Source organism: Dipodomys merriami, unplaced genomic scaffold (genome assembly GCF_024711535.1).
Source record: "Dipodomys merriami isolate MVZ:Mamm:240054 unplaced genomic scaffold, mDipMer1.0.p SCAF_59, whole genome shotgun sequence".
Lineage (NCBI taxonomy): Eukaryota > Metazoa > Chordata > Mammalia > Rodentia > Heteromyidae > Dipodomys > Dipodomys merriami.
Genome location: NW_027206168.1, coordinates 5,127,445 through 5,154,315, shown reverse-complemented (window position 1 = coordinate 5,154,315; position 26,871 = coordinate 5,127,445). Strand labels below are relative to the sequence as shown.

At 44.4% G+C, this 26,871-nt stretch overlaps 1 protein-coding gene across 3 annotated transcripts in view; it reads left to right on the top strand.

The window, feature by feature from the left end:
* The first annotated feature begins 703 nt into the window (after window positions 1-703).
* The window catches only part of LOC138813313 (NACHT, LRR and PYD domains-containing protein 1-like), a 50,003-nt gene continuing 23,835 nt past the window's right edge, over window positions 704-26,871 (top strand). For 2 of the 3 annotated variants that reach the window (XM_070001705.1, XM_070001708.1), the window contains exons 1-6: window positions 704-837; window positions 1,414-1,581; window positions 4,762-4,923; window positions 6,067-6,270; window positions 10,494-12,099; window positions 22,280-22,450. In XM_070001705.1, coding sequence (XP_069857806.1) covers window positions 1,422-1,581; window positions 4,762-4,923; window positions 6,067-6,270; window positions 10,494-12,099; window positions 22,280-22,450 — 2,303 coding nt within the window. In that variant the 5' untranslated portion in view covers window positions 704-837; window positions 1,414-1,421. The remainder of the gene's footprint in view (window positions 838-1,413; window positions 1,582-4,761; window positions 4,924-6,066; window positions 6,271-10,493; window positions 12,100-22,279; window positions 22,451-26,871) is intronic. The other variant, XM_070001707.1, reaches the window with a different exon arrangement.

Below are 26,871 nucleotides of genomic sequence, written 5' to 3'. Positions count from 1 at the left end.
ACACAGACACGACCCTTTGAGGCCATGGACAAAATGTGATGAATTGAAAACAAACTGTCAACGCTAGGCTCACATTGTAAGCTGAGTTCCCAGCATGAGCTACTGTCTATGGAGATGATGTGGTTTCATCGAAGCAAAGCAAGGCAGAACACAGAAAGGAAACCACACTACAAAGAAGTGAAATGAAGTTAGCTGTGCTCATATGTAATGATGTGTCTGTTCAGTGTAGCTCAGGCATTTTCCTGAGATTATTACTAGGGGATGCTTCACTTTCTGTGCACATGTCCAGCAGCCAATCCTGTTCTATATGCCATCGGTGGCTCACATCAGTGGCCCTCTTAGTATGGCAGCCTAAGCAAGGGGGTTGGGATTGTTTCCTAACCATGGGAACTAGGAAAGATGTTTTCTGTCCCAGCTTCAATGTGTTCTACTAAAGAGCTGCCAGAGCAGACGCAGAGCCTTCCATGCTGAGAGACAGGGCACAGCTACCCTCCCTTGCTGTAGAGTCTGTACCCTGGCTCTCTCTGCATGCTCTGTGTGGTTAGTGATGCAGGGCAGGAGGTGGTGCAGGCTGTGTGCCCCTGCTGCTCTACAGGCCTATCCTGAACCCACCCACTTCCTGGCCAATAATCTCGTTTCCTCTAGAGGTCTTTGCTTCCTGTTTTCGAATATCTGCACCTCAGAGCCAGAGAGGTCTGAGGAAACGAGCAATCTACAGTCCTGGGCTCTGTCCACACTCCACGTTACTTCTACTCCTTTCCTCCTGTCAGCTCTGCAGCTTCAGATGTCTCAGGAGTCCTACTGAAAGAGGAAAAAGAATCTAAGCAGTATAGAGGAGTGAGTACCACTCATCCCTATTCCTGCATTCGCCTTGCTCTTTCTATCACTCCTTCCTTGTAATAGCAATCCCTCTTACCTCAACCCCTCATCCTCCAATCCTTCCTTTCCTCCTCCCATGTTGTCATCCTCATATCTTCCATGCCTCATTCTCTCATCCCCATTCTCTTGTCTCTCCATCTTCTGACTCTGTCATCCTTCCTTCAGACCCGTCTTCCATCTTCTGTAATCCCATCCCTCTTTTCCCATTATCCTTCCTAAGCACAGAAATTATCTCTGCTCACTTCTTTTTTCTTATTTTACCCATTTTCACATCTCAAACTTTCTCTCCTGGGCTTTATCTACCACCTAATCCCTTTCCCTTACCTTCTTCCAATACCATCAATTGACTAATGTTCTGGAGTTAACAACTCTGGGTTGTGAATGGTGCGTAGGAGTTTACCAGGCCAAGAGAAACAATCTCAGTGAGAACCTTGCAGTGAGTGACTGGAGAGAGAAGAAATCAGCAACACTCGGATAGTCTAATTTCTCTTCACTATGGAATCCCCATTCATATCCTCAAATCCATCCTTCCAGGAGCAGACATGGCAGGTAGATCCTATCGTAGCTCTGTTCCATTACTTGATCCGTCAGAAGATGAAGAAGAAATAGAAGAAGGAGAAAATGGAACAGCTTCAGTTTTAGCTGCTCGAGCCAGCATGGGTGAAGAGAGCATCTGCCCCCAGCTCAGCTCAGTGAGAGAAGGTGAGTGGTACAAATGTGTCCTTATGCCTGGTGGCTCAGGATGGTCATCAGCAGACTTAGACCCAGACTCCTTACACATTGGGTAGATGTGGTTATATGTCCAAGCCCAGGCAGAGACACAATTCATGCACAATTGATATCAAACAAGAAAACCAAGGCACCTATCCCAATGTGTTCCACCAAAGAGCTGCCCTAGCAGACACAGAGCCTTCACATCCCGAGAACTAGCCCTCCCTTGCTGCAGAGTCTGTGCCCTGGATCTCTCTGCAGACTCTGTGTGGTTCGTGAGACAGGGCAGGAAGTGGTGTGCTAGCTGTGTGCCCTGCTGCTCTACAGGCTGTCCTGACCCCTCCCTTCCCTGGCCAGTAATCTCCTGTTTCCTCTAGAGTTTGACCTTCCTGTATTCAAATATCTGTGTCTCAGAGCCAGAGTGCTGAGAAAACCCGCAATGTGCAGTCCTGGGCTCTCACCTGGGCTCTTAGGCCACGCTCAGTGTTGCTTCTCTCACAACTCTCCTCCTGTCAGTGTTGTGGCTCCCAATATCCCGAGTCCTATGGAAAGAGAAGGAAGAATCTGAGCAGTCAGAAGAATGATATGCCTCATCACCCTTTCCAGCATTCACCTTGCTCTTTCTTTCTGTCTTTCCATCCTCCTGATGCCATCCCCCCTCACCTCAACCCCTCATCCTCCAGTCCATCCTTTGCCTCCCAAGTTGTCATCCTCATGTCTTCCATGGTCCCCATATCTCATCCTTTCATCCACGTTTTCTTGTCCCTCCATCTTCCTATTCTCATCCTTCTGTCCCACCATTCTTCCAGCTTCTTTTATCCCATTCTTCTTCCATTATCCTTCCTAAGCACAAGCATTCTCTCTGCTCCCTCCTTCCCATATTTTTACCCATTTCCACACCTCAAAATCTTGGCTTTTTCTCCCACCTAATACCTTTCCCTTCCTTTTTCCCCACATCATCAATTGGCTGATGCTTTGGAGCTGACAATGCTGAGTTTTTAAATTTATTTTATTGTTATTATAAAGATGATGTGCAGAGGGGCTACAGTTACATAAGTCAGGTAGTGAGTACATTCTTTTTGAACAGTGTCATCTTTTCTCTTGTTTTCTCCCAGTTTTCCCTCACTTCCCCATCCCCTACAAGTTGTATAGTTCATTGTCTAATAAGTATCATTGCTGAATTAGTTCATCCTTTGTCCCATCATTTCTGTGCTTCCCTTTAACCCTTTCCAAATTAGATAAACTTACATACAAGACAAAGGGTAAAGAAATCAAAAGCAGTGACAAAAGGGGAAAAACAGAAGGAAAAACACCTCTTGTTTCCATTTCTTGGAATTCATTTGATAAACATCATTTTATATAATCCTATATACATAAACATTAAGCTCCTGTGATACTCTCCTACAAATATCCTTCTTTGGTTTCACCGTGTGAATGTTGGGAGTTCTGCTTAATGCCCAAGTGTAATTTTTTGTTTTTTCACCATCCATTATGTGTACTTATAGATTTATAGGCACATTCTTGGTAGAAGGTCTTTACTAGCTATGCATCAGACAAGTGCCTCATATATAAAATGTACTTAGAGCTCAAAAATTAAGCCATCCCCCCAAACAAAACCTCAAAAAAACTCAATTAGTAAATAGGCTAAAAACTAAAAGAGAAACTTCTCAGAAGAAATAGTAAGAATGGTCAATAGACACATGAAGAGATGTTCAACATCTGGCCATGAAAGAAATGCAAATCAAAACAACATTGAGATTCCACCTCACCTTAGTTAGAATGGCCATTATCAAGAAAACTAACATTAACAGATGCTGGCAGGGATGTGGCCAAAATGGAACGTTACTACACTGTTGGTGGAGATGTGAACTTGTTCAACCACTTTGGAAAGCAGTGTGAAGTGTAAACTTGTTCAACCACTCTGGAAAGCAGTATAGAGGTTCCTCAAAAGACTACACAAAGAGTTCCTCTATGACCCAGCAATCCCACTTTTGGGCATTTACCCAAATGATCACAAATAAGGCCATATTAAAGCTACCAGCACAACTATGTTTATCACAGTATTATTCGCCATAGCTAAGATATAGAACCAACCCAGATGCCACTCAGTAGATGAGTGGATCAAGAAAATGTGAGATATATATATATATATATATATATATACACATACATATATATACATACATGCATACATATACACACACATACACAAACACACATATAGTGGAATTCTATGCTTCCATCAGAAAGAACGACATTGCCCCACTTGTTAGGAAATGAAAAGACAAAAAAAATCATATTAAGTGAAGTAACCCAGTCCCAAAGAAATTTAAGTACCAAGGTTTCTGTTATTTGCAATAACTAGTATACATATAGGATAATCTTTTGAGCTGAAGAGCTCAAAAGCCATGCACATATGACCATATAAGGTGTTGCTAAGTGAAATGAACCCCAAGATATGGACACAAGAGGTATGTCTTTATTCTTACTGTTTTAAATGTACTATGTGATTTTTCTGTTGTTGCTATTTCCTTTGTATGTGTTCTTTCCCCTATGGCATATCCCCTGTTGTCACTGTACTTGATTTTGGTCCCCTGCATCTTGTATATACACTTGTCTAATCTGGGGAGGGGCAGGGGAATAACAAAACACTGAAACAAAGACACAGATAACCCATTGCAACAAGGATACTCACAAGATAGTATATTGGAAATGAACTTTACAACTTCAGGTGGGGGGGAAGTAGAGGTAGGAAGGGATAGTGGGACAACAAGGGAAGGGGTAACAAGTAATGTGTGACAAGTAATGTACTCATTGCCTTACTCATGTAAGTGTAATCCCTCTCTGTACAGCATCTTTGCAACAAAATAAAATTTAAAAAAATAAATATAGAGCTTCTCTAAGGCCAGAAATCGCACTCCTGGGCATTTATCCAATTGACCACACACTAGGCCACATTGAAGTCACCAGCACAACCACGTTCATTGCAGAAGTAAATGCTGGGTTTTGAATGATAAATAAGAGTTTAGCAGGCCAAGAGAAATGATCTCAGTGACAGCTTTGCAGTGACTGATTAGAGAGAGAGAAGAAAACAGCAACACTCAGGTCCTCTGATTCCCTTTTTCCTTCACTATGGAATCCCCATTCATATCCTCAAATCCACCCTTCTAGGAGCAGACATGGCTGGCAGAATGATCTGTATCACGGCTCTATCGCATGATCTTACAGTAAAAGACAAAGGAGGAGGAGAAAATGACACATTTTCAATTTCAGCTGCTCAATCAAGCATTCCTGAAGACATTGCCTGGTTTCTGCCCTGTTCAGCAAGAAAAGGTAAGTGGTACGAATGTGTCCTCATGCCTGGTGGCTCAGGATGGTCATCAGCAGACTTAGACCCAGACTTCTTACACATTCGGTAGATGTGGTTGTGTGTCCAAGCCCAGGCAAAGGCACAATTCATGCACAGTTGATATCAAACCTATCCCAATGTGTGCCACCAAGGAACTGCCCTGGCAGACACAGGCAGGACCTTCCATCCTGAGAACCAGGGCCTTGCCACCCTCCCTTGCTGTAGTATCCATGCCCTGGCTCTCTCTGCAGGTTCTGAGTGATGGTGATGCTGTAGTGTGCTGGCTGTGTGCCCCTGCTGCTCTACAAGCCTGTCCTGACCCCACCCCTTCACTGGCCATTGATTTCTGTTTCCTCTGGATGGCTTGACTTTCCTGTTTTGAATATCTTGGCCCCAGAACAAGAGAGTTCAGAGGAGCATGCAATGGGCAGTACTGGGCTTTCTCCTGGGTTCTGAGACCATGTTCAGTGTTGCTTCTCCTATACCTCTCCTCCTGTCAGCACTGCTGTTCCCATTTTCCCAGCAATCCTACTGAAAAAGAAGAAGGAATCTGAGTAGTATAGAGGAGTGCTCCTCATTCCCTTTCCTCCATTCTCCTAGCTCTACATTTCTATCACTCCATCCTCCTGATAGCAACTCTCCTTACCTCAACCCCTCATCCTTCAAACCATTCTTTCCTCCACCCATGTGGCCATCCTTATGTCTTCTGTGGACTCCATGCTTCATCCTCTCATCCATATTTTCTCATCCCTCCATTTTCCTATTATTCCATCCTTTCTTTCTTCCATCCTGTGATGCCCCTTCCAATCCTCTTTTCCCATTATCCTTCCTAAGCACAGGAATTCTCTCTGCTTACTCCTTTTCCATATTTTTACCCATTCCCACATGCCAACTTAATCCCTGTCCCTTCCCTTCTTCCAATACCATCAATTGGCTGATGCTCTGGAGTTGACAATGCTGGGTTTAGAATGATGAAGAGGAGTTTACCAGGCTAAGAGAAATGATGTCAGTGAGAGCCTTGCAGTGAGTGATCATACAGAGTGGAAAACAGGCACACTTGGATCCTCTGATTTCCTTTTCTCTTCACTATTAACTCCCCATGAATATTCTCAAATATTCCCTGACAGGAGCACACATGGCTTTCAAAGCCTATCACTTTTCTACTATATCCCCTGATATTACTAAAGAAGAAGAAAACATGGGAGGAGTTGGAGGAGATGAAAGAAGAGGAGGAGGAGGAGGAGGAGTTTTTGTTGGGGCTATTTCATCTTCAGCTGCCCAACTTAGCATTCCTGAAGAGAACGTGGGATCCCTGCCTGGCTTCATGAGTGGTGAGTGGCACAAAAGTGTCCTGGTGACCCAGGTTGGCGATCGGCAGACCAGGACCTGGTCCATCACTTCTCCATCAAATGAGCCAGATATTGTAGTGCACCCAAGCCCAGGCAGAGCCATCATCAATTCACTGTCCCTGTCAATAAGAAAAAAAAGCCCCCATTCATTCCCGCTGTTTCCCCCCAAAGCAACACAGACCTCTCCTACCAGGCACTTCTCAGGCAGTGATATAGACTGCTCTTTCAAGGGAGCAGTGAGTCACGACCCTATGCAGGATTTAGCAGGCTGACTGCAGGACCCTTTGAAAGACCCCCCGGGTGTCCCCCAAATCAGGACCTCCCTGCCCCAAGCACCAGTCAGACGACACCAGATGCAAAAGCAAGAGGGTTTTATTTGGGCATGCCCAGGTTCCCAGGTGCACGTGACCTCGAGATCCGCAAGGTTCGGGTCAGTGGCTGGGAACCCCGAGCAGTCCCGGGGATAGTCCTTTTATGGGACCCCTCAGTCCGTTACAGTAGAGCCCGCGCTTTTTCAGCCAGTAAATTTAAAGTGCTACAACCTGGTCTGCACGTAGGCAGCCAATCCTTTTAAAACAAATCATATGTTTTGGCCAATCACTGTTCGAGGGGGTCCCTCGGTGTATGTGCGGAGTTGTGTGTCTCCGGCCCTTGGTATGAGGAAGTGACCTTTGTCCGAGTCAGCGCCTATCGTTCGCTCATTCACTCACACCAGGGGGCTGACTGCGGGGTGGGATTAGTTAGTAGGGTGTGGGCTTATTGATTAACTGGTGAGGTTAGTTATCAAAGGGGGAGTGTGGGGGTAATATAATTTTCTTAGCAAAGCATGTTACAGAAGCCAGAAATAGCTTGGTTAGATACAAAACTCTGTTCCCCTAAAAAAAAGGAGGCTCAGGGCCTGGTTGGTTAGGGAGGGGGCCTTTCACCTTAATAGATCCCAAACTCCATGTGATACCCCAAAATATGGATCTCAGAGGGGAGAGGCTGCCATTCTGAAGAGCACTGAGTGGGAATGCCCTGGGTTCAAGTGCAGCTCTCAAGAGGAGCACTTTTTGCTTTACCATACACTGCTGCCATGATGTGCTGTCTCAGGAGAGCCCCCAAAAGCAATGAGCCTGTCTGTTATAGACTCAAAATTTCAAAACCATGAGCCAAAAGAAACATTTTCTCTTTTTTAAGCTCATTATCTCAAGCATTGGTTACAGGGATGTGTTTGGTGTGTGCATATATGGGTGTGTATGTGTGTGTGTGTGCACTGTGATTGCTACTATTGATTTTTTTAAAAAAACTAATTAAAAATCTTGCTGCCTATAATTGGTCTTTGAGGACTATGGTTTGAAGTCATCCTGGACAGCAAAGTCTATGAGACTCTTACCTGAATTAAGCACCAAAAATCTAGAAGTGGCTCAAGTGGTAGAACACCAGCCTTCAGTAACAACTAAGAAAGAGCATGAGGCACTAATTGCAAGCCTCAGAACTGGCTTCTGTGTGCAGACATTAACCAAAAAAAAAATCTCTCTGGGTGCCAGTGGCTCACGCCTGTAATCCTAGTTACTCAGGAGGCTGAGATCTGAGGATCGCTGTTCAAAGCCAGCCCAGTCAGGAAAGTCCGTGAAACCCTTGTCTCCAATAAACCACCAGAAAACTGGAAGTGGTGCTGTAGCTCAAGTGGTAGAGTGCTAGCCTTGAGCTGAAGAGCTGAGGGACAGCACTCAGGCCCAGAGTTCAAGCCCCACGACCGACAAAAAAAAAAATCTCAAGAGGTAACAAAATATAAGCATTTAACGAAGCTCTTATTATGATTTGCATTACTGGAAGATGGAAGCTCATAGCCCCTCATGGAAGAGATAAGACTCAGAGAGGGATAGAAATGACACAGAGGAGCCATGCAGAACCAGTGTGGGGACTCCCAGAAACATCTGAGACCATCACTCTGCATGAGGCTGTCAGCGAGGAAGTGGAGGCTGGTCTCAGCTGAGGCCTAAATACTATGAAAAACCCCATCTTCAGTCCCTTTCCTCTACTTCCTTCTCCCTGCTGCCATGTCTCCTTGCCATAGCCCACTCTCCACTCCCACCTGGCTCAGCAATATTGAGTACCTGAACCCTGAAGCCCTCAGACATCCCCAGAAATGAGACAGAGGAATTTAACAAGGCTGCCTGACACATCTGAGCTTAACTAGAAGGCTGAGACCTTCTAGGCTGGGCTGAGACCCCTGGATTGAGAGTCATGCCAAAAAGTATACTTTTTGCATCCCCAAAAGTACACCTGGAGACCTGGGGTTGGAAACTGAAGAGGACGGATGCAGGGCCCAGGAATAAATCTTTCTTCCCCTGTGTCTCAGGATCCACATCTAAACCTTCTTTCCTAGGAGCTATCCCTTTACAGGTCACCTGCTGCAGACCGGCTCTGTCGGGACGACGGAGGACACCTAGTGGAGGAACTGGAATAGGTGGGGAGATGGCAAACAGACAACTCACACACAAGAGGAGTGGATGCTGAGTGCGATTTAATGCAGAGGATAACAAACTTTTATAGCAAAAGTCTCCATGAGAAAGGGCAAAAGGTTACACAATCTTGCTGCAGGGCTTCATTCTTGGGTGGTCACCAGCTGGTCGCCTGATAGGCACTTGTTTCCGGCTTTACCTCTATTTTTAAGAAATACAGTGGGTTTCGATGTTTATCACCAATTAACCATTACCTTTTTCTATAGAGGCCTTAACTGTCCCATAAGATCTTTCCTGTTCCTTCTTTAATAGTAAGCACCAAGGAGACCTAGATCTAGCAAGTCTCTTAGTAAATGAAAGAGAGTAACAGGAAGTTCTTTCTCCTAAGTAGTTATCCCAGCAATTGCCATACATTCTTTCTGTTCTAGCCGTGCCTACAGCTTCTTGTAAATCTCTTACAAACAATTCCTTCTGCTGAAATGACGTCGTGAAACCCCCAATACTTTTATATTTACTTGTGACTTGTCTACTAGCCTCCATAAGAGGGGCTTTCAGGGTAGCACTTAACTCTGGTGAGTTAGTCATATTTTTAAGACACTCATCAGATATTGGAGTCAACACTCTTAACAAAGAGCCTTGAATAAGGGAACGTTGAGCATGAGTAAGTACAATGAGCAGCAGGAACAGTAAAAGATTAATAGGCACTCTTATACAGTGAGAAAAAGAAAAGCAGGGACAGAAACACATCTTTCCCAGGGGCTTGCCAGCCTTTCCAGGAGGTAGGCCTCTTTGAAGCCCCATTCTCTGAGGTAGACTTCAGTGAAGTCCATTCTCAGAGATAGGTCTCTGTGAAGCCCCATTCTCAGGTCTGAAAGCAGGTTTCCCATGCTAAGCAGACTCCACCAGAGTAGGCGTGGCAGTCACCTCCACTCCATGGTACAAAATTGGTACCCTTCAGGTTCTACGCAAAAATCCCCTTGCATAAAGATCTGAATAAAGATTCTATTGAGGTATCATCAGAGGGCTTAAGCTGCTCACCTCTCCTTACACCCCAATGGCACTCTTCTCTCCCTTGCTCTCTGCAATACCCAACATCACAGGCTTTTCTTTAAAACACAGAATAATTCTGCTCGGCCCACAGTTTGCACAGCCTAAGGTCCAGTGCCTTGAAGCATGGTGCCCAGCACTAAAGATACCACCTTCCCTGCCACATAGGTGATTTTGTCATCAGAGCTCCTACCTTACCAGTAGATTCAACCACTGATGGCTTTGTAACCTGATGGCATTCTTGGCAGGTGGTACAAATAAAGGGGGTGGGTCTTGGGTGGAAGTGGCAGAACATAAGGCCATGCCTTTGAAAGTTAAACTCTCGCCCCCTTCCTGTCTTTCTCTGCTCCCTGGCTGAAATAAGTAGAGCATGCTCCTAGACCATACATTCTTGCTGCTGTCATATTTGGTCTCACCTAAGCCCAACACAACAAGGACATCTAACCCGAAATGTCAGAGACTATGATTCAAAAGAAGGCTGTCATTCTTTCAGAGTGTCTCTTTTAGGTGTTTCTCATAGCAACAGAGAATAACAGAGTTCAAAATGTATGTGTGAGGAAAAAGTTGCTTACTCTAGTCACTTGTCTTCTGTCATTTCCCCCAATTTCTGCAGCCAGCAAATGATGTGGTTGGAATAGTGCCTAAATTCATTCTGCTGTTTAATGAATGAAATCAATTATAACATATATCTTTGTTTCCTCTTTTACTTAGGAACCAAAGAAAAGTTCCAGAATCTGAAGACAGAGGAGCCCAGCCCAGCATATTTCTGGAAAAATGAGGATTTGCAACAAAAGTTCACCCAGCTGTTACTTTTAGAAAAAACTCATCTCAGAGGCCAGGAACTCCTCCCGAAGGAAAACTGGCATCAGAATGAAATGGAGGAAGTAGGACATTTAATTGACATTGGAGATTTATTTGGCCCAGGACCAGGTACCCAGGAAGAACCTCAAACAGTTATATTGTATGGACCTGCTGGAATTGGAAAGTCAACTCTGGCCAGGCAGGTGAAGGTAGCCTGGGAGGCAGGGCAGCTCTACAGGGACCGCTTCCAGCACATCTTCTGCATCAGCTGCAAGGAGCTAGACCAACACAAGATGCTGAGTCTGGAAGAGATCATCATGAAAGACTCATCTGTCCACCTCAAGGAGATTCTCACTAGGCCAGAGCAGCTGCTCTTCATCATCGATGGTGTGGATGAACTACCATTGGTTGCAGAGGGGATGGAATCATATCTCTGTCTGCACGGGAGCCAGCCTCAGCTGGTTCACACGCTGGTGTGCAGTTTGCTGAGGAGAATCATGCTTCCTGAAGCTTCCTTGCTCATCACAGCTCAGACCACAGCTCTACAGAACCTTATCCCTTTCTTAAAGCAGCCACGTTGTGTGGAAGTCCTGGGCTTCTCTGAGTCCAGTAGGAAGGAGTATTTCTACAAGTATTTCTCAGAGGAGAGCCAAGCACTCAAAGCCTTTAGCTTGGTTGAATCAAACCCTGCACTACTGACTCTCTGTCTGGTGCCCTGGGTGTCGTGGCTGGTCTGCACATGCCTCAAGCAGCAGATGGAGCGGGGGGAGGAGCTTCCACTCACCTCCCAGACCACCACAGCCCTCTGTCTGCACTACCTTGTCCAGACTCTCCCAGCTCAGCTCCTGGGAACCCAGATCAGGAAGATCTGCACTCTGGCTACTATGGGCATCTGGCAAAGCAAGACTTTGTTTAGTGTAGATGACCTCAGCAAGTGTGGAGTAGATAGCACCATCATTATCACTTTCTCAGAGATCAGTGTTCTTCAAAAACACAGCCAGTCTCAGTTCTACAGCTTCCGTCATTCTTGTTTCCAGGCATTCTTTGCAGCAATGTCTTTCATCTTGTGGGATGAGGAGGGGGGCATTGACTTGCCTGACTTTTTCACAGATATAATAAGATTAACACAAGGGGACAGAAGTTATCTGTTGGTGGCACCAACCATAAACTTCCTATTTGGTCTTTTAAGTGAACCAGTGGTAGATGTGCTGGAGAAGATCTTCACCTGCAAGTTTCGTCGATTGAGGTTGTTGCACATGTGGGATTGGATCCAAGTGGAGAATGCACTACAGCAGCCATATTCTGTGGAGATGTTTCACTTTCTATATGAGTCTCAGAATGAGCGAATCCTATCATCTGCACTAAGATGGGTTAATGAAACAAGGATGTATATCCAGACAGATGTGGAGCTCTTGGTGGTCACTTTCTGCCTTAAGCTCTGCAGACATGTGAAGAGGCTTCAGCTGAGTGAAGGTGGATGGCCAGGAGATGCAGGGAGGCCTTCTGGGGTAGTTCTGTGAGTATCCAAGCCAGCCCTGCTCTCCTGTTCCTCTGTGGGTCCCATATGTTTCCAAAGCAGTGAGGACTCTCTCAGCCTGATCCCAGTGTCTAAGGATGGAGGTCACCAGTGGATTCTTTTTTTTTTTCCTTCTTTTTCTTTTTTTTTTTTTTTTTTTTGTTGGTCATGGGGCTTGAACTCTGGGCCTGGGCCCTGTCCCTCAGCTCTTCAGCTCAAGGCAAACACTCTACCACTTGAGCCATAGTGCCACTTCAAGTTTTTTAGTGGTTTATTGGAATTAAGAGTCTCAGGGACTTTCCTGCCTGGGCTGCCTTTGAACTGCGATCCTCAGATCTCAGCCTCCTGAGTAGCTAGGAGTACAGGTGTGAGCCACCAATGCCCGGCTACCAGTGGCTTCTAACTGTTCAAGGTAACTCCCATTGTCTTTCCTGAGGTCCTCTGATTGTGGGGCCATGGGACTGGCCCTGCCTTGTACTGCTGTCCCTCCAGTCTGAGACTTTCCTGCTCAGCCTATCCTTGAACTGTGATTCTCAAATCCCAGCCTCTGAAGTAACTAAAGTTATAGGGATGAGCTGCCAGCATCTGGCTTTGTTTTTAGATTGTTAAGGCTATTTTATATAACAAAATGTTCCTTGTAGATAATAAGAATATATAAATAAGCACAAGATATAGATATAGATATTTCTTATATAAATAAGCACAAGGTGAAAGTTAATGTCACCTAAAATTCTATCATGAAGGATTTGAAACATATCTATCTACTGTTTTTCCTATACATTTCTATGGGGAAATTGAGCTAGCTTTTACATTTTATCTTATAATCAGATTTATTTTCTTAGCATATCAATGCTGGTACTGAGAAGTCTGACACAGTGCCATTCTCAGTGGCCCTGTGATGTTAGCTGGGAAGAGCTCCATGGCTGATTTCACCAATGCCCTGTTCTCTACCATGCTAAGTTGTTCATGATAATACACAGAACTTGACCCTGTAGGTCCTGGATGCAGGTGCTGCCAGCGGCCCCTGTTATGAGGCCTTTGAAAGAGTGCTTATCAGACACCGCTGGGGCAATAGAGAGTAAGAGGGGACAAGAGACACCAGGCCGGATCCAGAGAGTTTGGAATGGACAGTGGCTCATGGAGATTGGAGAGGATCCAGAGTACAACAAAGCTTTTGCTGCTGAGGGAGGCCAATCTGAGAGGCCAGAGTCAGCCAGGCAGGGCAGGGAGCAGGGAGGAGACTGCTGAACACAGACCAGGGAGGCCAGGGAGGAAGGATGAAAACTCATCCTGGGCTGTGAGTAGAAGATGTTCACCACATTCAACTACTTTTTAGGGAGGAGGGTACTGCTAATTTTCACCAGATATGCAAAATGATGGAGATGGCAGGAAGAAAGCCTTCCCAATGTGGGACTCATAATTAAGCCTCATGCATTTTGGTTAATTTTTTTTTCCAGTTGTATAAATGCTATACACTCTTCAAAACAAGCTATTCCAGGAAAGCTTGTTTGGTTTCTTTCACACTCTTTAGTTTTCTGAAGTGTGAATAGTTTGTTTTTCACTTTTATTTTATTCAGCACTGGCCACTTTTCATCTTTTCTTTAGGGACTAAACTCAAGCCCACATACTTACTGGGCAAGTCCTCTACATTTGAGCTACAATCCCAGCCCTTTTTGTTCTTTGTTTGTTTGTTTTTATTGGATCCTACTAACTTCGTACAGACTGACCTTGGTATGTGATCTTCCTACCTCCATCTTCCCAGTAGCTCGAATTCCAAGCAGATGCCATCATGTTCAACTGTTCAATCATTTTTAATGCATGTAGAGTGCATATACTTCTGAAGTTTATCCCTTTATGACAGCACTAAGGTGCTCAGAACCCTACACCTTTTAATTTTTCAATGGAATTTGCAACTTTTGCTCACACTGACTTTGAACCATAATACTCCTGCATTTCCTTTACAGCCAGGGATGATGAACATTTCCTCATGTATTTCTTTACCACTTTTTTGTCCAGTCTCTCTCCAATTTGCTGTGACCCTGGGACTCTGTTCAGGAAGTTCCTGCCTATGCCTATAAGTTCAAGTGTCTCTCCTACTCTGTCCTGCAGTAGTTTCAGAGCATCGGGTTTGATGTTAAGGTCTTTAATCCATTTTGAGTTGATGTTAATGCATAATGATAGGCTAGGGTCCACTTTCATTTTTCTATATGTGGCCACCCAGTTTTCCCAGCACCAATAGTTGAAGAGGTTATGATTCTTCTTTGGCTCCTTTGTCAAATATCAACTGACTGTACATATGTGGATTTATATCTGGGTCCTCTATCCTGTTCCATTGGTCTTCGGGTCTCTTTTTGTACCAGTACCAAGCTGTCTTTGTTATTATGGCTCTATAGTAGAGCTTGAAATTTGGTATCGTGATCCCTCCTGTGTTGTTTCTTTTACCTAGCATTGCTTTGGCTATTCTAGGTCTTTTGTTGTTCCATAAGAACTTTTGGACTGTTTTCTCTATTTCAGTAAAGTATGTCATTGGGATTTTAATGGGAATTGCATTGAATGTGTATATCAATCTTGGCACTATAGCCATTTTCACGATGTTAATTCTACCTATCCAGGAACATGGGAGATCTTTCCATTTCCTGGTATCCTCTATTATTCCTTTTTTAAGGCTTTTATAGTTTTCATGAAATAGATCCTTTATGTCTTTGGTTAGGTTAATTCCTACTTTATTTTTTTGAGGTTATTGTGAATGGGTTGTTTTCTTGATTTCCCTTTCTGCTTGTACATTGTTGGTGTACAGAAAGGCGACTGATTTTTGTGGGTTAGTTTTGTATCCTGCTACTTTGTCAAAGTGATTTATAAGTTCTAAGCATTTGGGGGTGGAACCTTTGGGATCATTAAGGTATAATCATGTCATCTGCAAAAAGAGATAGGCTAACTTCTTCCTCCCCTATGCAGATCCCTTTAATGTCTTTTTCCTGCCTTATTGCTCTGGCTAAGGATTCCAGAACTATATTGAATAGGAGAGGAGAGAGTGGGCATCCTTGCCTTGTTCCTGTTTTTAGGGGAATTGGTTGTAGGTTTTCCCCATTAAGTATGATATTGGCTATTGATCTGTCATATAAGGCTTTATTTTTTTTGGGGGGGGGGGTCCGGTCGTGGGGCCTGAACTCTGGGCCTGGGCGCTGTCCTTCAGCTCTTCAGCTCAAGGCTAGCACTCTACCACTTGAGCCACAGCACAATTTCCAGCTTTTTTCTTTTTGCTTATGTGGTGCTGAGGAATCGAACCCAGGGCCTCATGCATGCAAGGCAAGCACTCTACCACTGAGCCACCTTCCCAGCCCCAAGGCTTTTCTTGTTTTAAGGAATGTTCTTTCTATTACATTTTTTTCAGAACTTTTAACATGAATGAATGTTGTATTTGATCAAAAGCCTTTTTTGCGTCAGGCCTCATGCATGCAAGGCAAGCACTCTACCACTGAGCCACCTTCCCAGCCCCAAGGCTTTTCTTGTTTTAAGGAATGTTCTTTCTATTACAATTTTTTTCAGAACTTTTAACATGAATGAATGTTGTATTTGATCAAAAGCCTTTTTTGCGTCGATGGAGATAATCACGTGGTTCCTCACCTTGGATCTGTTGATGTGATATAAACCATCCCTGTATCTCTGGGATGAAGCCTATTTGGTCATAATGTATGATTTTTTGATATGTTACTGGATTCTGTTGGCTAAAAATTTATTGAGGAGCTTTGCATCTGTGTTCATCAAAGAGATTGGTCTGTAGTTCTCTTTTATGGTTGGGTCTTTGCCTGGTTTGGGGATGAGTATGATATTGTCTTCATAGAATGAGTCTGGGATTACACCCTCTGCATTTATTTCTCTGAAGAGCTTGAGCAGTATAGGTATTAGTTCCTCTTTAAAGATCTTACAGAATTCCGTAGTGAATCCATCTGGTCCTGGGCTTTTCCTTGTGGGAAGGTTTCTTATTGCTTCCTTTATCTCACTATCTCATTGTAGGTTATTGCATAGTTAGTTATTTCTTCTTGGTTCAGTTTGGGCAATTTGTATTTCTCTAGAAATTCATCCATTTCTGCTAGGTTTTCCTTCCTTTGTGAGTATAGAGTCTGGAAATATTTCTTTATAATTGTTTGGATGTCTTGAATGTTTGTTGTAATTTTTCCTCTGGCATCTTTAATCTTATTGATTTGGGTCTCCTTTCTTCTTTTTTTAGTTAATCTTGCTAGTAGTCCATCAATTTTATTGATTTTTTTTGAAAACACCTTTTTGTTTTATTAATTTTATTTATAGTTTTCTTAGTCTCTATCTTCAGCTATTATTTTGGTTATCTCACTCCATCTAGCGACTTTAGGTGCAACTTTTTCTTGTGTCTCTAGCAGTTTTAGTTGCATTATGAGATTGTTTATTTGGTCTGTCTCTGTTTTCTTGTTGTGTGCACTGAGAGCAATAACCTTGCCCCTCAGGCATGCTTTCGCTATGTCCCATAGTTTTCTTTGTGATATGTCTTCATTTTCATTGAATTGTAGGAACTTTTTAATTTCTTCTTTAATGTCTTCTGTGACCCTTGTGTTGCTCAGCAGTGTGCTGTTTAATTTCCATGTGTTTGATTTTTTTCTACTGTATGCCTTGTTGTTGAGAACTAGTTTGATTCCACTATGGTCAGATAAAATACAGGGGATTATGTCGATCTTCTTTGTTGTTGTTGTTGTCGGTTATGGGGCTTGAACTCTGGACCTGAATGCTGTCTCTCAGCTCTTCAGCTCAAGACTAGCACTCTACCACTTGAGCTACAGCACCACTTCCGGTTTTCTGGTGGTTTATTGGAGATAAGAGTCTCACAGACTTTTCTGTCCAGGCTGGCTTTGATCCTCAGATCCTGAGATCCTCAGATCCTCAGATCTCAGCCTCCTGAGTAGCTAGAATTACAAGGGTGAGCCACCGTCGCCCAGCTTTAATCTCCTTATATTTGCTTAAATTATTTGTATGAGCTAAGATATAATCTATTTTAGAATAAGTTCCATGGGCTGCTGAGAAGAATGTCTACTGGGTTGTTGTTGGGTGGAAAACCTGGTATGTCAGTTAAGTCTATTTGAGAAATGACATTATTTAATTCAGAGACTTCTTTGCCAATTCTTTGGTTGGTGGACCTGTCCTTTGGTGGCAGTGGAGTATTAAAGTCTCCTAATGCCGGGCGCTGGTGGCTCATGCCTGTAATCCTAGCTACTCAGGAGGCTGAGATCTGAGGATCATGGTTCAAAGCCAGCCTGGACATTAAAGTCCGTGAGACTCTTATCTCCAATAAACCACTAAAAAAAATGGGAAGTGGCACTGTGGCTCAAGCAGTAGAGTGCTCACCTTGAGCTGAAGAGCACAGGGATAGCTAGCACCCAAGCCCAGAGTTCAAGCCCCATGACCGACAAAAAAAAAAGTCTCCTAGTATTATTGTATTTCCTGTAAATCTGAGAGTAGTTGCTTAACATATTTGGGTGCACCAATGTTTGGGGCATACAGATTTACAATGGTGATGTCCTCTTCTTGGATTGTTCCCTGTATTATTATATAGTGACCTTCTTTGTCTTTTCATAGTGATTTTAGTGTAAAGTTTATTTTATCAGATATCGTAATGGCAACTCCTGCCTTCTTGCTGGGAGCATTTGCATGGTAGATCTTTCTCCATCCCTTCACTCGGAGTTAGCTTTTATCTTTGGCTATGATGTGAGTCTCTAGAAGACAGCAAATTGATGGATCTTGTTTTCTGATCCAATCTGCTGTTCTTTTTCTTTTGATTGGTGAACAGAGTCCATTAATATTTATGGTTATTATAGAGAGGTATATTGTATTTCCTGTCATTTTATACTTTCCTAAGTTTTTCTTCTTTCCTTTCCTCCTGTGTTTACTAAGTTGGTCTCCTAACAACATCTATCTGGTCTGGATCCCTGTTCTTGAATGCTTTCTTTGGATTGTATTCCCACTCAATATTCTTTGTAATGCTGGCTCATTGTTTATGAATTCATTTAATTTTTCTTTACTATTAAAAATTTTAGTTTCTCCCTCGAATGTGAATGCTAGCTTTTCTGGATATACCCGTCTAGGCTGGCTGTTGTTGGTTCTCAGGGCTCAGATGGTACTTTTCCAGGCTTTCCTTGCATTCAGTGTCTGTGTGGAAAGATCTGCAGTGATTCTACTTTTTTTTCCATTGTAGTATAGCTTCTTCTTTGCTTTTATTGCGTGCAAGATTGTTTCTTTATTGCTAAAACCTAGCATTTTTACTATAATGTGCCTTGCAGTGTTCTTCCTGGGATCTTGCTTGTTAGGTGTTCTGTAGGCCTCTGTTATATAGGTAAGATTTTCTCTTCTTAAGACTGGGGAAGGGGCTGGGAAGGTGGCTCAGTGGTAGAGCGCTTGCCTTGCAAGCCTGAGGCCCTGGGTTCGATTCCTCAGCACCATATAAGCAAAAAGAAAAAAGCCAGAAGTGGCGCTGTGGCTCAAGTGGTAGAGCACTAGCCTTGAGCTGAAGAGCTGAGGGACAGCGCCCAGGCCCAGAGTTCAGGCCCCACAACTGGACCCCCCCCCAAAAAAAAAAAAGACTGGGGAAGTTTTCAGTGATGATCTTATTGAATAAGTGTTGCACTCCTTTATTCTAGTATTCCTCCCCTTTGTCCACCCCAAGTACACAAAGGTTAAATTTCTTGGCACTATCTGCTTGTTCTTGGGCTTCCCTTTGGCATGTTTTGAATGGTTTTTCCATATCTGTAACTTCTTTTTCCAGTGCCTGCATTTTGTCTTCAGTATCTGATATTCTATTTTCCATTTCATTTATTCTATTAACTGTGGCTTCCATTGTGGTTTGCATGGAGGAAATTGAATTTTGCATGGAAGAGATTGAGCCATTTATAATTTATAGAATACTAATCTCATCTTTTAGCAAGGTGCGTACTGCATCTATTTTTGAGTGCATTTCTTCTTTGAAGCCCTGGATCTCTTTTGATAGCTCGTTCCTTTGTTCTTTAAATTTCTGATTTATTTCTCATTTTAATTCTTGAGTCATTCCCTCTATCACCTCTGGGATGTAGCATTTCTTTTTTGCTTCCACTGGCATTCTCCCCTGGGTGTTTGCTGGCCTTTGAGTCTGGTTTACTATCTTGGCTGTTGAAGAATTTTGTAATTTTTCACTGGGATTTTTGCATATGGATTCAGGAATTGTTGGAGACCAATTACAGGCCCTGATTGTTTTGGTCACTAGGTGGCTACCTTTGCTTGGTTCTGGATTTGTTCTTGGATCAATTGATGTAGCTTGCTCTGGGCACTGGGCTGGTTGAGAGCATTTTACCTGGTTGGAGGTTCTGTTGTGGGAGGAGTTGCTTTCCAGCTGCTGGTCTGACTCATGCAGGGCTTACTCCTGTTAGTCTGTGGTGGGCAGACACACTCTGCCCTCTGCTGGGGTGTGCTCTCAGATCCTGACCAGTCAGAGGCAGGCAGTGAAGATGACTAGGGTTCCTGCTTATCCTGGTATTGGTTAGGCACTGTCCAGCGGTGCTGTGGCAGATCGCTGGTCTTGTGCACTGTAGGTTGCTGTTCAACATTGTGTTCCCTGTTCGTTGAGATGAGGGTGGGCTACTCTGGGTGGTGGTGCAGGCTGGGTCTGTGTTTCACAGCCTTTACCACTGTTTATGCTGCTCCGTTTGGTGTTATGGGTCTGGGGTTCCTCTCCGCTGCTGCCCCGCTATGGGCTGGACTGCTTGCACAGGCCAGCCAGGGAGGGGCAGGGTTGCACTGCGAGTCTGGGGTCCTTTGCTACTGCTGCCACCATCTCTGCTGCCGCTGCTGTTCCAGGCTGCGTTGCTTACACGAGCCTGTGTAGAGAGGCACCACATGGCACTGCACGTCTGCTGTCCCCATCACAGTCACCGCCATCCCCAGCTGGGTTGGGTTGCTTCCACGGACTAGGGGTGGGGGAGGCGGGGAGAGGCACCAGGGACCTAGGATCATTTGCCACCACCCCACCACAGCTGCCATGGCCACCACCCCAGGGCTGGGCTGGGCCACTTATGCAAGCCAGTGCAGGGAGGCGCTGGGCCTCGCAGCGAGTTTGGGGTTGCAAGTCTGGGATCCTTTGCTACCACCGTTGCAGTCACTGCAGCCCCGAATTGGGTTGGGTTGCTTCTGGGGGCTGGGAGAGGGAGATGCAGGGCCGGGAGTCTAGTATTGCTCGCCATTGCTGCTGCCACCGCTGCCCCATTACAGCTGCCACTGCCACCCCGGGCTGGGCTGGGCTGTTCCCACGGGCTGGTGCAGAGATTGGAGACGTTCCTGGTCCAGAGCAGGGCTGGGCTGTGCTGTTCCCACAGGCCGACGTGGAGAGGCGGTGTGCTGCCTATCTGGGGTGGTCACCAGCTGCCACTCAGGGCTGGGCTGCGCTGTTTACGCAGGCCTGGCCTAGGCGATGCGCCATGGAGAGGTCTCTGTGCGGGTTCTGCCGTCCGAGTTTTTTGTGTGTTTTCTCCAGGTCGGCACTGGCTCTTGGGAATCCTCCAGGAGCCTTGGGATGCTTGCGGCTCTGTGGTCCCTGGTGGGTCCCGAGCCGGGTCACTTAGGAGGCTCAGCTCAGAGCCCCGCCGGCAGCAAGGGGTGGGGGAAGGGTCTTCCTACTTTATTGTCTTTGTGTAGGGTCTGGAGTTTTTCCTTTTTCTTTTTTTTTTCCACTTCCTGTGTCTTTCTGAGTAATTGCCTTTTTGTTGTTGTCGGTCTTTTGAAGAAATGCAGCGTTGAAACCCGACCTCTATTTGGTTGAAGAGAGCTTCAGGTGTTTCCCTACTGTTACATCTCCATCTTGGCCCCTCCTCCCCCCCTGTAATGTTCATCTTCAACACAGTGTCTTGCATATCTCATTGCTACAATGGATCAACCTGTATCCTTATTTCAACATTTTGTTATTTCTCTTACCCTCCCCAAGAAACAATGTTTTGGGGTTTAGGGTTTGTTGTTGTTGTTTTGGTCAGTCATGGGGCTTGACCTCTGGGCCTGGCACTGTCCTTCAGCCCTTCAGCTCAAGGCCAGTGCTCTACCACTTGAGCTACAGCGCCACTTCCTCTTGCTAACTTCTTAACCATTATCTTCCCATTCCTGCCTCTTGATTTTTTGAGACTATAGGAGTATAATGCAGACGTTTATACTTCCGACAGCTTCAAACTACATTAGGAATTTTGATGATTCTGAAATATTCCCTTTACAGAAGCTCCACAGTGACAGGAGCACTTCTTATTTTGGAAGCAGAAGAGACTAAGTCCAAGTGACAAAGTGTTTGCTCTAGAATTTTATCCCCTACTCTCTGCTCTTCTTTGTATCTGGAACATATTGGGATATATTGGGTCAAAGAGACAGCTATTGAGATGTCAAAGTAGAAATATCTGGCAAAATAAATAAATAAAATAAAATAGAAAATTCGTTCTGCAACTTGGAATAGAACTTCAATGGTTGAAGTCTGAAACACATTAAGATTATAACCTTGTGTGTAAATGGATGGAAGTCACACATAGCAGAGTCTATCACTCTCAGGTATAGCCTTCATCCTCTCCAGTTGGGGATGCAAACATTGCTCCTACACCTTCCCCTTTGCCAGCTCTCTCCTGAGGTCATCTCTGTGACCTTACCATCCTGGGAAGGGAAGGGTCCAGGCAATCCAGCATGGACAGCAGTATATAAAATCAGCTCCAAGATACCATCACACAGTCATCCTCAGAGCAACTCTTCCATCTTTTCCTTTTCTTTCTAGCTACTGAAGCTCTAGTATTCTATGCCAATAAAGACAGGTGTACCTGCACGGAAGGCAGGAAGGTGGTCCTAATTACCAAGCTCCCCCTCTCTGTCAGATCCTGTGTGGGCCACTACAGATAAAAACAGATGACAACATCAGACTGTGGCCAAAGCAAACACCAAATGAGCACATCGGGACGCCATGTTAAGAGGTGTAGACCAAGGACCTGGACAGAGGAGGGGATGAGGAACAGGGGACAGAAGGGAAAGTGGAAGGCCTGGTCAGTCCTGGTGATGGCACTGCCCAGGAGGCCTAGTGCTCAGCGGAACAGAGCCCTCTCTGTTGTGCAGGGCTGTGGACCTCACACCCTGCATGCAGCTTATGTCTCTCCTGTTCTTCTCTTTCCCTTAGGTCTACACGGGTCCCCCTCACTGACACATCTTGGAAAGTATTCTTCTCTACTCTCAAGGACAGCGAAGGGTTGATGGAGCTGGACCTAAGTGGAAACCTGTTGAGTTACTCTGCAGTGCAGAGTCTTTGTGACACACTGAGACACCCACATTGCCACCTACAGACTTTGAGGTGAGTCAGGATGTGGCTGGGTTCTCCCTGAAGGAGGACTATTGAAAGCAAAGGCTGAGAGTAAGACCTCATCTCAGTATTGGTGGAAGGAAAAACAGACATACATGAGTTGAAGGAGATTTCCTTTAGGCTCTTTACTTCTGCACAGAGGGGTGCACTGTCTGTCTCCCTATATTGAGGAGCGCTGGTCTGCTCAGGTTTTTATTCTAACCCAAACTGTGACACTGATCATGCTCTTTGTCGGTAAAGAGTCAGCCTCATGCCCTATTTACAATCAGTTGTTAGGGTGATAGGTTAGTATAAAGTAGTTAGAAAGCATCCTAACCTTCAATAAAATGTTTTCACTCAATGAAAGTCAATCTCATCAGGGCTGGCTGGGAACAGAGCTAAAAACAGGAGCAATAACAGTTTTGAGGAGGTTGGTAAAGTGAGCAGAAACTTCCCACTCAAGAGAGTCTATTTTTAAACTCAATTGATGGAGATTTGTACTCTTGACATAGCTGGCTGGCTACAAGCAACACCCCTGGCTGTTACAGTTTAAAGTCAAGAAGAAAATAATTCCAGGAAATATTAGTATACAAGGGTGATGGGTTACACAATAGAAACATTTGGGTTTGATTTAAAAAATACTGCTTTTTTCAGCATATTGAACAAACCTGCATTGATCCCTACTCTGTTAGTGCACTGTGACAGATGCAGGCCTACTATGCTTAACAAAGACAAAAGAGTTTTCTCGAGGAGTTTGGAAGATACTGGCAGTAGACAAGAGCTATCCCAACCAATGAGCAATAAACCCAAAGAAGACTCCACCGGAGCACATTCATTAAGAAAGGTTTTGATTAAGTGAGGCAGGCAAGAGAATGACCTCTCCATCTTGCCTCCCCTGCCTGCCCTCATCCCTACCATTCTACTCTTCATTTCTGTGTTCTTTGTTTTTTAAGATTTCACATACAAGTGAGATCAGTCAGTATACATCTTCATCTTTAATTCACTTTTGGATTGCTCTTGAAAAATATTGCATAGGCTGAAATCAAGAACTCTGGAGGTTTTATTTAATGAATATGTAAAACTGAGTGAGTTATAAAAACAGTAGAGGAAGGGAAGAGATCTTTTTTTTTTTTTTAATGTGGGGCTTGAATTCAGGACCTAAGCAAAGTCCCTGAGCTTTTTCACTCAAGGCTACCCTCCACCACTTTGAGCCACAGCACCACTTCTGGTTTTTTGGTGGCTCATTGGAGATAAGAGACTCATGGACTTTCCTGACAGGCTGTCTTTGAACTGTGATCCTCATATCTCAGCCTCCTGAGTAGCTAGGACTACAGGTGTGAACCACTGGTATCCAGCAAGGTAGGGATCTGAAAGAGGCAGAAAAGGCAAAGATGAGGGACAGATAAGAAGACATGGAATCACAGACACCTGGGAGCACTCTGGGACAAAGGAACAGAGCATGCATGAGTGTATGAAGACAAGGCTTTGTGTTCTGCAGGTGCACAGTTAACCTTGCACTTGGCACTGCCCTAGGAACATGGCACACTCTGTCTGCTCTGACCTTTGCACCACACTGTGCTGAATCTATGTTATAAGTGAGTAAATGACAACAGAAAATAAGGAAATCTGCCTCTAGTCTTTGCCTAATAATCAACAGAAGCAATACCTGAACCCAAGTCTGTCTGCTTCCAGAGCTGTTAACCAGCCCATGCCACCACCCTGGTCAACTCTCCTCTGTCTCCTTACTGAAGTTCAGGTATCTTCCGTGGGGCTGAGAAGAAACTGGATTTGAGGAAGGGATATCCACACTCATCTTGCAATGATGAGTCTTTTCAGATGAATAAACCCGAGCTTTGGGCAGAAACATACTTAGTGAAAACAGGAGTGTCAGCAGTCAGGCTTCAGAGGAGCCGGTTGGTCGACCCAGTGACCCAGGAAGGGAGTGGACTGCAGCAGGCAGCCACAGGAGAACCCTCCATGTCAGCTTTTTCTTAGGGCCAACTGCATCATTACTAGACAAGACTCAGGATAATAATAGGTTATCGTGTCTTTGTTCATTGATCAGAATCAAGTGCATTCAGTTGCTAAGGTAAAACTATTTTTCTTCCATCCAACTGATTAAGGTATGTTTTTTTAAAAAATCTGTTTTGTTGTTGTTTTTGTTGTTGTTGTTTTGATTTTGCCAGTCCAGGGGCTTGAACTCATGGTCTGGGCTCTGTCCCTGAGCTTCTTTTGCCCAAGGCTAGCACTCTACAACTTGAACCACAGCACCACTTCTGGCTTTTTCTGTTTATGTGGTGCTTCATACATACAGGGCTTCATACATGCTAGGCAAGCACTCTACCACTAAGCCACCTTCCCAGCCCCAAATTCTCTTTTTAATGTTTAATTTCCTCAGGGTGTCAGAGGGCAAGTACAAAAACTCATGTGTTTAGAGCCCTGCTGTAACTCATAACACTTGAAACATCACATCTGCCCGCAAAGGCAGTTACAGACCTATACACTGTGCCCCAGAGTGGATGGAGAAATCATGCTGATAGTTCCCATTTCCCAGAGTTTAGTCACAGCATGTGCGGATCCATCACAGAGTATGTCCAGGGTGCACACATGGTTCTGCCTGTAATAGCACTAGAGAGAGACCTGCCTTCACCAGCCACCAAGTGTGTCACAGTGATGGCTGCCCCACCTGATACAAAATGGCTGCCCTATCCTGACCCTGGGCCGTAGTAGGCACCTTAGCAACAGTGTTAGCATTACAGAAGGCTGGCTGGGACCCTGTGACACCAGGATTCAGGAAAGTAATGGCTAGGAGCTCTTTCCACATAGGGAAGGAAAGGAGCTACCCAGAGAGAGGATCACACAGGACCAGAGGTCCCACTGTCCCTTTGAACTTTGATGTCAAAACAAAAATGTAAACATGGCTGTCAAAGATGGCAGACTCCAGACATTAAGCCACAATCACAGGACCTTCTTAGCACCAGCCCCTGTGCAATGATTGTACAGGCCATAAAGATCCATAAAGATGATCCTCCTCTTCTCATGCATTCTCTCTCAGTAAGTGGCAGAAGCTTCAACTCTGTATCCAGTCTAAAAGATTCCCTTGCTTCCACACTTACAGGCTCATTTAGTGCAGTGGTCTCCAGGGTCATCCACACACAGCTATGGTTCCAACTTTGTGTTCATTCTCCCACCAGAAGCACCTGCTTTCTCCTTTGCTCCATCCAGGATCCTCTACTCACAGTCAGAAATCTTTTCAGTTAATACCAAGATCCTCTCACACAGTGTCCAGGATCTTGCTGGCACTCATCAATGCCACCTCAACAGGCTCCAAATGTCTTCTAGGAAGTGGCGCTATGGCTCAAGTGGTAGAGCGCCGCCTTGAGCTGAAGAGCTGAAGGACAGCGCCCAGGCCCAGAGTTCAAGCCCCACGGCCGACCAAAAAAAAAAATGTCTTCTAATGACATCTAAAATGGACCACTCTCCTAATCTTTTCTAGGTTTATGCCAACATGAATTAACGAAAAGTTACTGTGGTTTCACATTTTTCCCTGCCAGCCAAGGACTTTATCACAAATGAATACTGTGTCCAAGCAATGAACAATGACTGGCACAACAATTTTTTAGAATGCTCATAGAAGTTGCAGGAAATAGGCACCCATGTCACCATTTGATTAATAATTTTATTCCAGACCCATTGTCTCCATTTTTGAGTGATAACACCAAAACAGTGTAAAAGGACTGAAAGTTACCAACAGCCTAATACAACAAAATCACATTATCTGGTGGGAATACCTTTGCTAATATAGGCATCCAATGGACAGGCAACAAACTGCACCTCCACCTCTGTACCTGCACTGTGAACTCTTAGTGTGCATCTTCCTCTCCTTCATCCTGTGCTTGCAACTCTGTATTCATTCACCTAATAAAGTCTTTTATAATTATGATTAGCACAAACCATCTATACAGAGAAGTTTCTTTGTGACATTAACATAGATAGATACATATAATGTACTTTGGTCAAATTCATTCCCTCGATTACTATTTCTTAACCCTTATACTTATTTTACCCAAGTTCTCACTGCTTGGCTTTATTTATTTTCAGCTACACAGACACACACCCATAATGTAATACTTTCACATGCATCCTCCTGTTCTTTCCCCGTTCCTCCTTTCGAGGTTCTCTGTATAGATGGTTTTTGCTAATCATAATTATAAAAGACTTTATTAGGTGACAGTACTGAGGCTTGAACTCAGGACCTGGGCACTCTCTCTTAGTTTTTTCACTCAAGGTTGATTCTTTACCACTTGAGCCACAGCTCAACTTTTTGCTGGCTAATTGAAGATAAAAATCTCAAAGATTTTCATGTTTGGAGTGGTTTCAAACTGTGATCCTCAGATCTCAGCCTTCTGAATAGCTAGGATTATAGGCATTAA